This window comes from Microcaecilia unicolor, chromosome 6 (genome assembly GCF_901765095.1).
Source record: "Microcaecilia unicolor chromosome 6, aMicUni1.1, whole genome shotgun sequence".
In the NCBI taxonomy this organism is placed as follows: Eukaryota; Metazoa; Chordata; class Amphibia; order Gymnophiona; family Siphonopidae; genus Microcaecilia; species Microcaecilia unicolor.
Window position 1 is genome coordinate 62,070,465 of NC_044036.1, and position 12,748 is coordinate 62,083,212.

At 38.7% G+C, this 12,748-nt stretch overlaps 1 protein-coding gene across 1 annotated transcript in view; it reads right to left on the reverse strand.

Moving 5' to 3' along the window:
- Positions 1 to 12,748, reverse strand: part of LOC115472439 (retinal guanylyl cyclase 2-like) — a 140,396-nt gene that overhangs the window by 97,533 nt on the left and 30,115 nt on the right. The window contains exons 7-8 of the mRNA XM_030206728.1: positions 9,529 to 9,631; positions 75 to 220 (exon numbers count right to left, since the gene is read on the reverse strand). Coding sequence (XP_030062588.1) covers positions 75 to 220; positions 9,529 to 9,631 — 249 coding nt within the window. The remainder of the gene's footprint in view (positions 1 to 74; positions 221 to 9,528; positions 9,632 to 12,748) is intronic.

A 12,748-nucleotide genomic window follows, 5' to 3' on the forward strand; every position in this document is an offset into this window, starting at 1 on the left:
AGTATATCTGAACTACTAACCGAGCACATCTTGGAAAAGTTAACTCTCGGATCACTTATGAAATGTATACGTACCACCACTGCGAATATGAACCCACTACAGAACAAAGCAAGTGGCAGTCCAATGGCAAGTTTGACAGGAACAGGCAGTGGGCATGGTCCACAGTCATTAGGACATACTGCACAACTTTCATCGGGGTTACAGATGCCATCTCCACATACTGTTGATAGAAGAGACAGAACTTCATTTATCAGCTGTACTCACAGTATATTGCAATTATATTGGGAAAGTAGACATTCTCAACCCTTCACAGAAAGGGTGTTCCTGTTCTGGAAGATTGTAGTAAACTTTTCAAAAGCATGCTCACATATTTCACTTTTTGTAATAGAAAACGTCTAATATCCCCTAAAATGTTAAAATAGATTTGTGCTGTGCTATAAGCTGCTACAGAGCCTGGCCATCTTCTTAATTTTGGTTTATTAATATGGGTTTCAGCAAGTCCTCATCAGTTCCAGCCTTTCTAAGGGGGTCTTTTACAAAGGCACACTTGCATTTTTAGCGCAGGCTAAAATTCCTGTGCGCTAAATGCTAAGATGCCCATAGGAATATAATGGGTATCTTAGCGTTTAGGGGCCGATTCTATATATGGTGCCTAAAATTAACGCACATTAGGCAATCACACCTAAGCATATTCTAAATACTGCGTGTAAATCTACCTGCGGTATACAGAATACACTTCAGCGTAGCTGATGCGACTAAATCTACGCATGTCCACGTATACCAACGAAAAGCTGGTGTAAATCCCTGTATGCAGATTTACGTGCACTGGCCCATATTTATAACAATGCACGTAGATTTAGGAATGTCCACAAAATACCTATTTCCATGCCCCTAAGCACGCCCCTTTTACCTGCTGCATTAGACTTTAGGCGCAGTACATTACAGAATACGCTTAGCAATGTATACTCGTAAATTCTAATTTTGCCAATTAGTGCTTGTTATTGCTTGCTAAGAGCTGTTAACAACGTTTAACACCTTGTTAAAACAATGAATCTACGTGTGTAGTTATAGAATACACCTAGATTTATGCACAGAAACCGCTTGTAATTCTAGGCGACCTATATAGAATATGGAAGTTAGCACATGCTCATTTTTAGTGCGCACTAAAAACACTAGCACGTCTTTGTAAAATGGGCCCTAAATGAAGCACTATAGCCACTCATTTTTTTGTGCGGAACAGCAGGTGGCGCCACATTCAACAGAACAAAATGGAAGCATTTACACTCTCTATGGTTATACAGCAGACCTACAATAAATGTGTGATTGTACTTGTTAATAACGTTTCTGTGCCTGGCACATGGTGGCTTGAACAGTGCACCTAATATGAATTTACTTTTGGATTTTGAGTTAGAATAATTTTTGCTTCAAGTTTGATGACATTAAAATTATAATTGGCTGTTCAATACTGATGAATTGTGTTATTGATAAACTACAGTTGCACTAAGAGAGAAAATCTGAGGCTGAGATGCACGTGAATTCTGTCCTGTGCCCAACATTAATGTAAGTCCTGCTCACTCTCTTTGGACGCAGGGTCACAGCTGGGACCTCTGTGGACAACATGTACCACAGACAGCTCTCAAGTTCTTTTAACAGGATGGGGGTTACAGAGCAGACTCATCAGTCCCTTAGGCTTCTACACTTTTTCTGATACTTCCAACAAAGCATACTACACAGTCACACAGCTTTTAGTATTTTTTTAAAATGCTAGCTGAGGTATGTACTACTACTACTAATCATATCTATAGCGCTACTAGACATACGCAGCGCTATACACATTTTATGCAGGTACTTTCCTGTCCCTAGAGAGCTCACAATCTAAGTTTTTGGACCTGGGTCAATGGAGGTTAAGTGACTTGCTCAAGGTCACAATGAGCTGCAGTGGCAATCAACCCAGGTCACCAGGATCAAAGTATTTGTGAAATGACAATAATTTGACATACTAAATGTTCTCATTTTGATAATATCCAAAGCAGAAACAAAAATCCAGTCACAAAAGTACAGTTTATCAGAAAAAAAACAACAACATCAGGGGTGTCTGCTAATTACTAGACCCTATCAGGATATTCTATACAGGCTATGGGCTCCATGTATTGGTATCTGAATATAAGCTGATAAAGGACAGTTTAGGATTCTTACCTTAACATCATTTATGTAGTGTTCTGGTTTTGTGAAGTGTTGTCCCACAGTGGTGGCATCCCGGTTAGAAGTGGAATATTTAATATTGTGTCTATGTAAATTGATCCTCGTCTTTAGCATCTGGCTTGTTTCTCCAATATAGCACCGTTCTTCACACTTTTTGCATTGAATGATATATTGGAGAAACAAGCTAGATTTTAATGACGCGGCTCAATTACATAGTCACAATATTAAACATTCTAATGCAACCAGGATACTGCCTCTGTGGGACAGCACTTCACAAACTAGAACACTGCATCAATGATATTATGGTAAGAATACAAAAGGAAATTTTAAGGCAATCCAGGAATGTAAGACCTTTGATGTCAAAATGATGAAATATTTGATATGCACCATATAGGACTCAACAAAGATCTGGGTTTCCTAACCCATTATAAACCATAAATGCTATTGCTTTGTCACCCTCTTATCTACCATCCATCTCTCCCTGACTCTCACCCACCCAGCTCTCCGTGTTTCTCACCTAACCTACCCCTCCCTCTTCCTGTGAGAATATCTCATTGGAATACTTTTGTGTTTCACTTATATATTATCATATTATTCAACATTTGCTTATTTCCGATCTGAAGAAGGGTTACTTTTGAAAGCTAATCAAAAAATGTATTAAGTTAGTGAGTAACCAGAATTAATCACTCACACCTTGATACAGCACTTCTCTAGCGAAACTATGGCCAGAGTCGGCGTGCTGAACCAATGACTCACACATTTCCCTGCACTTGCACGTGAAAGCTAAGTTTGGATTTGATTCTTTCATGTTTTAATGGATCCCTCATGTACTCTGTGGAGATAGCATTTTTGTATATCAAAGGTTTTTTTTTTGCCTATGATGAAAAATATACCCAACATTCATATACATAAAAACTCCACACTTGTTATTAACTTATAACTATTGGGTTGGAGGTTGGGCTTGAATCAGAGGCTTTTTCCCTTACCCTTTTAAAACAATACCAATGCTCCTCACAGACTTACAGTTGTATTTTTTTGAGATTTTCTTTTGCCAATTGCTTTGAGAGTTTATATTTATATGACTGAATTTGGTACTCTCTTCCCTTACATTGGTGATAAATAATTAGAATTTACGCACAACTCCTTAAGTGGATTCTGTAACACGCTGCGCCTAACTTTTAATGCATGCAGGCATAACGGTGCGTAGTTATGGGTGGGGAAATGTGCATTTTGTGGACCTTTCAAAATTTATGTAGGTTGTTATGAAATATGGCCCTAGCCCCTAGGATTTACACCACATTTTCATTGTGTAAATGGAGGTGTGTAGTTTAGGCTCTAGGATATCAACTAAGTGTATTCTATATATCGTGCCTAAATCTAGGCACTGCTTATAGAATATGCTTAGGCAGAAATGTTTTCCTCACGGATTTTCTAGGCACCATATATAGAATCTGGCCCATTACCCATTCGATAAAAAAGATTTTTAATTTTTTTGTTGAGGAGGTATGTCTGGGGGCAGAGAGTGGTGCATTTCTATGCTAAGCAGTTTGCCTGCAAATAGCAGTACCTTTTACTTTCTCTCTTTAAAACCTTGTCTATATATATACAAGTTCCTGATATGATTTATTCTTTATTTATATAAGAGAACCCTCGGAAGACACCACTTATAAAGGCAATATCATTGGTTATTTTGCCTAGTGGCATAGCATCTCTTCATCGGGCTTTCCCTTAATTATAAATTTTTTAGAAGTGCTATTGCAAACACACAAGAGTGCTCAAACTGAATGTGCTCAATAAAAAATAATAAACTTATCTTATCTTTAAGCCATGTCCATGTCTCTGAATTCTGTAATCCACATAGGCTTCCCCTGGTTGCGCCCGACACCGCGGGTTTCAATGCTTTCCTCAGGGACTCGGGTTAATTGCCCACAACAGGTCCACAATGACCTGTAAGCTGAGACACTGACGCTGAATGCTTATGCTGCCAAATAATCAAGAAACTCCAGACAGCCCAGAAATACAGCAGCTTAGACGCATTCAGCATCGGTGTCTCAGCTTACAGGTCATTGTGGACCTGTTGTGGGCAATTAACCCGAGTCCCTGAGGAAAGCATTGAAACCCGCGGTGTCGGGCGCAACCAGGGGAAGCCTATGTGGATTACAGAATTCAGAGACATGGACATGGCTTAAAGATAAGATAAGTTTATTATTTTTTATTGAGCACATTCAGTTTGAGCACTCTTGTGTGTTGCAATAGCACTTCTAAAAATTTATAATTAAGGGAAAGCCCGATGAAGAGATGCTATGCCACTAGGCAAAATAACCAATGATATTGCCTTTATAAGTGGTGTCTTCCGAGGGTTCTCTTATATAAATAAAGAATAAATCATATCAGGAACTGTATATATATAGACAATGGTTTAAAGAGAGAAAGTAAAAGGTACTGCTATTTGCAGGCATTGAGTTCAGATCTTTGGTTTTGTAGTTCAGTTCGTTGTGTTTACCAAAGAGTATTTTGTGGAGATTTTGTGTTGTTTCAAATTTATGCTAAGCAGTTAGCATGTCAGCATTGCCAGCGCTAACTGATTAGCACAGGATTAGCAGGTGAGCCCTTACTGCCTACAAATAGATAGCGTTAAGGGTGCATGCACTAATGGCAACATTAGCACGTGATGATACAATGCAAAAACAGAAGAAACAATTCTTTGCAAAAAAATATATGAAAACACAAACCAGCGAAGAAGACTAAAAATTAATAAAAGGACGATGCTCCAGATAAAAATCCAATGTTTATTGATTGATGAACAAGACTCAACACAACTGTGTTTTGGCCTACAAGGCCTGCATCAGGAGTCTTCTTGATAAGATATAACAATTCTTGTATTCTTCATACAAATGTTGATCTTGTGATGGAGCTGCAGTGTCTCTTGCATCAGACTGAAATAGTGCTCTTGGTAGCTTTCTAATCTCGAGCCAAAACCTGGATCAAGAAGACTCCTGATGCAGGCCTTGTAGGCCGAAACACAGCTGTTCATTGGACTTTATCTGGAGCGTTGTCCTTTTATTAATTTTTTAGTCTTCTTCGCTGTTTTATGTTTTCAAACCTTAGCACGTGATCACTAATGCCAAAAATAGAAAATCGGCCTTTTACTGCAGCACTAAAAGTATCCTTAGCATGCAGGAAAGATCCACATAATGGTGGGCTAAGGCCACTTTGTAGCACTGCTTTGTAAAAGGGCCCCAGGGTCTCATTGCATAAAATGGGGACCTGTGTAAAACTTGTAGTAAAACACACATCTTGACAGTAGCCCACATTGATAACTACACCCCTAAATGTCTTAAAACATAAACAGATGGTAAAACAATAGTTCAAAAGAATAAAACTATAATTTTGTTCTTTTTTAAAACAGTTCTTCAGCACAGGTATCTTGAAAGGTGCCTGTATTGAAATATGTCCCCATGTATATTCAGACTAGATAATGAGACTGGTAGAGCAGCAGACTGACAAACATTAAAACACGGGTACAAATCCTATTGACCCCCTTATAACATTGGGCAAGTCTCTTCACCATCTATTGGCTTGGGTATAAATTTAGTGTTACATTTACTAACCAGCATTATTTTGAAGGTTGGTAAATTTAACTCTTGCTACCATGTGGCACAACATTAATTCATTTTCAAATGTAATGTAAAAGGGTCATGAAAATCGCTGTGTACCTTACTAATAGCACATGTTTTTTCACAGATAGCATTGTTAATAATGGGGATTACAATAATGCACGTCTTGAATATTGCAATTCCCTTTTTCATGGTCTTCCACTTTATCAACTACGTCATTTACAACTAACTCAAAATACTACAGTTAAGCTCATTCATGGGGCTGGAAAATACGATAGTGTTACCCTTCTTCTGCAGTCTGAACACTGGCTCCCCATCCAATTCTGTATCATATTTAAGGTTCTAGTTTTAACACATCAAATTCTTCATTCCAGAATACTATTATTATTATTATTATTATTTGTTGCATTTCTATCCCACCTTATCCCACCTCTTTGCAGGCTCAAAGTGGCTTACAATACATCATGATTAGTGGAAGAAAGTTAATATGTAAACATTTGATATTACAGGATTTTGGTCATTTTGATGAAGGCATAACATACAGAATAAACGATTTCATAGTGTACAAACAGATATTAAGAATCAAGTTCTGAAGTGTATATGCGAGTTGTGCCTTTTCTCATTTGTTAATCTTTGTGGTACACTTTATTGAAGAGATGTGTCTTCAGTAGGATGCGGAAGTTCGTTCTTTTCGAATGTCGATTTCAAACTGCGTGGTAGTGCATTCCAGAACTGTGTGCTCAGGAAGGTAAAGTTTGACGCGTGCATTATTTTGTATTTCATTCCTTTGCAGCTGGGGAAGTGCAGATCAAGGAATGTGCGAGATGATAATTTGGCGTTCCTAGGTGGCAGGTCTATTAGGTCTGACATGTATGCTGGTGCATCTCCGTGGATAATTTTGTGGACTAGTGAGCATATTTTGAACGTTATGCATTCTTTGAGTGGAAGCCAGTGTAGTTTTTCTCTTAGGGGCTTGGCACTTTTGAATTTTGGTTTGCCGAATATGAGTCTAGCTGCTGTATTCTGGGCTGTCTAGAGTTTCTTGATTATTTGTTCTTTGCAGCCGGCATATAGTGCGTTGCAAATAGTCTAAATGACTGAGCACCATTGATTGTACTAGGTTACGGAAACACTCCTTGGGAAGAAAGGTCTGATTCTTTTTAATTTCCACATAGAGTGGAACATCTTCTTGGTTATGTTTTTCCGCGTGGTTCTCTAGTGTTAGGTGTCGATCAATGGTGACTCCAAGAATTTTTAGGGTTTCTGAAATAGGGAGGTTTAGAGTTGGTGTGTTAATGGCGGTGAATTCTTTCTTGTGTGTTGTGAGGTGAGTATTAGACATTGGGTTTTATCTGCATTGAGTTTTAGTCGAAATGCGTTCGCCCAGGAATGCATGATGTTAAGACTTTGGTTAATGTCGTTGGAAATTTCTTTTAGGTCTTGTTTGAAAGGGATGTAGATCGTTACGTCATCTGCGTAAATGTATGGATTAAGGTTCGATTTGCTAGTAGTTTGGCCAGAGGTATCATCATTAAGTTGAATAAGGTCGGCGAGAGGGGGGATCCTTATGGTACTCCGCATTCAGGTACCCATGCGGCTGAAATAGTCGAGTTTGATGTCACTTGGTATGATCTTGTGGTTAAAAAACCCTTGAACCAATTGAGGACATTGCCTCCAATTCCGAAGTATTCAAGGATGTGTAATAAAATTCTGTGGTCAACCATGTCGAAAGCGCTTGACATATCAAATTGTAGTAGTAGTATGTTCTTACCGGTTGCAATCGTTTGTTTGAATTTAGTCATGAGAGTTACTAATACAGTTTCGGTGCTGTGGTTAGATCGAAATCCTGACTGGGACTTGTGAAGTATTGAGAATTTGTCTAGATAATTTGTAAGTTGCTTGGTCACTAATCCTTCTGTTAATTTGGTTATTAAGGGAATGGATGCTACTGGTCTGTAATTGGTTAATTCACTTGCGCTTTTCTTTGCATCTTTGGGTATTGGGGTGAGTAGGATGTTTCCTTTTTCCTTCGGGAAAAGTCCGTTTTGTAGCATGTGGTTCAGGTGTTTTGTTATGTCGTTTATGAATTGTTGAGGAGTAGATGTCATCAGGTTGTTTGGGCATATATCTAGTCTGCAATTTGATTTGGCAAATTTTTTGAGCGTTTGGGAGATAGTGTCCTCTGATAGTATCTTGAAGTTAGTCCAAGTCCTGTCCACTGGGTGAATGCCAGGGGTTGGATCTAGGCAATTGAGGAGTTCAACGTAGTCGATGGTGCTGGTCGGTATTTTAAGTCGCAGTTGTACTATTTTCTCGTTAAAGTATCTCGCGAGATTGTCTGCTCCAGAAGTGTCTTTGCTATTGGTCGTGACTGGTGTTGTATCTAATAGTTTGTTCACGAGTTGGAAGAGTTTATGTGTGTCCTTGTAGTTTGGTCTGATTATGGTTTTGTAATGTAGTCTTTGGTTTGTCTTATGGTGTATTTGTATTTTCTGTGAAGTTGCTTCAATCGTTATGTGTAGTGTCGTCTTTCTTCTTAATCCAAGCTCGTTCTAACCTTCTGACTTGCATTTTAAGTTTTTTCAGCTCTTCATTGAACCACGGCGTTGAGTTCTTTCTGTGTGAGGTTCTTGTTTGGGTTGGAGCAATACTACAGTTTCTGTTCAGATCACTTCCTCCTTATGTGCTAGTTTGTTCTCTGAGTTCTTCTAACCAACAACTCCTTGTCATGACTTCTCAGATTCATTCACACTATGGCAGAATCCATGGTTGCCCCTACCCAATACAGCCATATAACCTTGGAACTTCGTATTGAGCTCTCTTTTATGAGATTTAGGGAAGCCTTGAAAACATACAATGGCTGTCCATTTTCTCCCCATTCCCTTCCCTTCTTTTGTTTTAATTAGGGTTAATTATTTCCTACCCCTTTGTCCCCCTTCTTTATAATTATAAAACTTGTAACCTAGTTTCCTATTGTTTTGTTCCATTACTCTTCTTCTTTGCATACTCCTTTTTTACATTTCTTGTATTATCTACTGTAAACTGCTTAGATTTTGTGATTTGAAGTATATTAAGTAAAGTTGAACCTTGAACCTTGTTAGTAAATCCAGCCTTTAGACTGTAAGGGAAATGGAGATACCTACTTTACATTAATAAAATGAACCTTGATCTAGTAATGCAAAGGCATGAACTAGATAATACTATTATAGCTGGACAAAGCTATGGGGCCAGAAAGGATACATCCCAGGATACCGAGGGAGCTCAGAGAAATCCTGGCAGGACCTGTTAAGGATTTATTTAATAGTTCTTTAGAGACGGGAGAGGTTCTGCAGGATTAGACACGAGCAGATGTGGTCCCTTTTTACAAAAGTGGGGACAGAGAAGAAGTGGGAAACTACATGTAAGCCTGTTGGTGGTAGGGTACAAAAATAAGTACCTGTATATAATATGTAAACCACTTTGATTGTAATCACAGAAAGGCAGTACATTAAGTCCCATCCCCTTTCTTTTTCCATCTCCCTGTAGCATTTTAACCAAATTATATTCTGCTTAAGGATGCATAATCCTTTAGATCAGAACTATGCAGTCCCAGGTGTGCATTATAATGTGGCTCGCCCTTGTTGATCCTCATGTCATTGCCAGTTTACTGCTTCTTCCCCAGCTGGAAGACTTTCCAAATATCATCAATATAAGATTGTATAAAAAATACCTTTGGTGCTGAGAACAGTAGACTTTGCTTCCAGAGCTGCTTGTAGATGTCCAACTTTAATGTGAGCAATTAGAGATGTGATACCCAAATTAATTAAAACGACCTGAAATTTGAGAAAGATTCCATGACAGAGATTAGTGATCCAAAACTAATTAGAAATTAGAAAATAATCAAAGTACTAAGGGCTTGTTTATTAAGTTGTAATAGCTGTTTCACATTGGAATTACCATAATCAAAATTGCTGCACGTCCATTTTGGGTCTGAGACCTTACCACCAGCCATTGACCTAGCAGTAAAGAATCTGGGTGGTAATGACCTACGCACGTCAAATGCCACTTGGCGCGTGTCCATTACGTGCACCAGAAAATAAAAACTATTTTTCAGACGTGTGTAGCGGACGCGCACCAAAATTGAAATTACTGCAAGAGCCATGTGGTAACCAGGTGGTAACTCCAATTTGGTGTGCGTTCGACGCGCATAGGTGCCTACGCAGCTTAGTAAATGGGCCCCTTTGTACATAAGGCCGATCTCATTTAAAATTAATATAGAACTATTACTGTGCATGTCACTATGGAGGAAAATTCATATGAGAGCAGTGTTCTTTCCTTTAGAAGGCTTATAATTCAGGTTGAGTACAGGAAGATTAATGGACTCAATTAAGGACATACACAGGGCAATTCTATAACAAAGCACCTAAAATTACGCGTCTATAGAGCACATGGTAGGAGCCTATTCTATAAAGCAGGCTTGTCCAACCTATGGCCCACGGGCCAAAATCCAGCCCACCAAGTGCTTTTTTCTGTTCCTCGTAAGCTTGGCAATTCTTTTGATGCTTAGGATTTCTGCTTCCCCGCCATGACTCAGCTCTCTCTATATGCTTGAACCATGTGGTACCAGAATTTCGGATTGGTTTTGCAGTTTCAAGTCTCACAAGACCAACCTGAACTTCCAGCACCACCAAGCTTGCAGAGAGCTGTATCATGGTGGGGAAGCAGGAATCTCACTGTTTCTTCTGAAGCTGAGGCAAGATGAGGGTAAAGAGACTGGGTGAAGACTGGGAGAGGATGGTACATGAGAGAGAGAGAGAGAGAGAGAGACTAGCTGAAAGCTGGAAAGGGGACAATGCACTGCTGTATTTTGCCACTATTTGATGAAATATGTGGCGAAATATGATGGTGCGTGTTTTGGCCTTCCAAATGTTACAAAATATAAGATGTAACCCCCAATAGAAAAAAGTTGGACAAGCCTATGTTCTTTAATACAATATATACACTTAGGCCCAGATTCTATAAATGGTGTTAAAAATTAGGCACCAGAAAAAAATTGGCACTAAGTGCTGTTCTGTAAAGAGTGGGAGCCCTTTAGTGCTTTAGTGCAGATCTCACAGCTAACTTTGGACACCAGACTTGCACCTGCTGAAACCTGGTGTAAATGCTGGTGCCCAAGTTAAGTGCACTGACCCAGTATTCTATAACTACATGCACACATTTTCAGAATGCCTCTGACATGTCCATGCCCTTCCCACAACCTTGCCACTTTTCAGGTACGCACTATGGGAGGTAGGCACACTGCTTTAGAATAGAGTTGAGCCAGATGTGCACACAAATATTAATGAGTGCCAATTAACAATTAATTGTCAGCACCCAATTATTGATGTCATACAGCTCGCTAAGCAATTAATTTGTGCATGCATCTTGCATGCATGCACAAATTTGGGTGCACCACTCTGGGAACCTTATATAGAATCCAGCCCTTAACATTTAGGCATGAGGAATTATGCCAGTCATAAAGCTAGCGTAAGTGTTAGCACCTAAATACTACAGATATGCACGGAAATTCTAGTATTCTACAATCTGTGCATGTACTTTATATATTTATTGGGATGTATTAACCACCTTTATGAAAAGAGTCACCTATGGCGGTGTACAGTAGGTATGGTTTAACATCAAACTTACAATTCTGTTAACAGCATAACAATAGTAAAATGCACAAAGGTAAACATATATACAATGAAAGAGGAAAACTTGAAAACAGCAAATTGGAACCTAATAATAGGACTACCATGAAACAGGATCAAAAATATAAGGCCCGTTTTTCAAAAGCATGCTAGCATTTTTAACGCGCTAAAAATAAGCACGGGCATCTCTAGTGTTTAGCCTGTGCTAATCAGCATGCACTAAAAACGCTAGCACGCCTTTGTCAAAGACCTCCATACACATTTAACAGCACTGAAATTCAAATAATAGAGATACAATACGATGTCATCATAATAGTGATGCAATATCTAATAAGTACACAATTAGAACATTCAAATAGCATTGCTATGATACTACTGCTTTTCTACAATACAGCTTACTATATAGCTGAGAGGCCAAATTCAGATATATAGATGGGGGGAAGGATGAGTGGCACAGAGTCAGTTGGGATAAATAAATGGATTGCTAAACTAAAGGCAAACATGTAAGTATGAGCCCTACCCGTGTGCCACCTATATGTTTGATCCCCTGGCAAATATGTGCTGTGGAAGTTACGCAGCTATTTGCAGAATACCGTTTTGGCAGAATATTGGCATCTATGCACATATCGGTAAATGCTATTTTTATGCATGTAAGGGGCGTGTAAATGTTTGCACCTATGTTACAGAATTGCCCTCACAGTGAACAGTGGCTAGAGGAATCAGAAGCATCTCCTGGTTCCCAGGCCTGTGCTCTGTTTATTGTATGAGATTCGTGCAATAGTGGTTTCTGCACTAAAAGCTGCACAGTCAAGGTGCTTCGGGACCTAACGGTGGTAGTAAATAATTTTGTTTCAGATATAATTTTATTAGAGAGCTACATGGACAATTCAACTGAACCCTTTGAGAGTAAAAAATTGATATAACTAATGATTCTACATGAGCAAGAAGTGGTTATGATTTGAAAATGATAATAGACCAGAAATTTTGAATAATAAAAAAATGAATATTATTATAGATGATTAATAGCGAGATTATTGTTTTTCCCAGAGTTCCGGGTATGACTCCTAAAGTTTTCCTCAGAAATATTTCCTCAAATTATTACTTTAAAAGGAGTGAAGCCTGTGAAAACTGGGATTGCTTTAATCAGTGGGACTTGAATTAGAGACTTAAGTATATGTATTGTTAAATAATTTCTGGTTTTTAAAAGAGAAAGAATGTAATCAGATGTATTATTTCTAACTAATATTGGATAATACGTAGGTT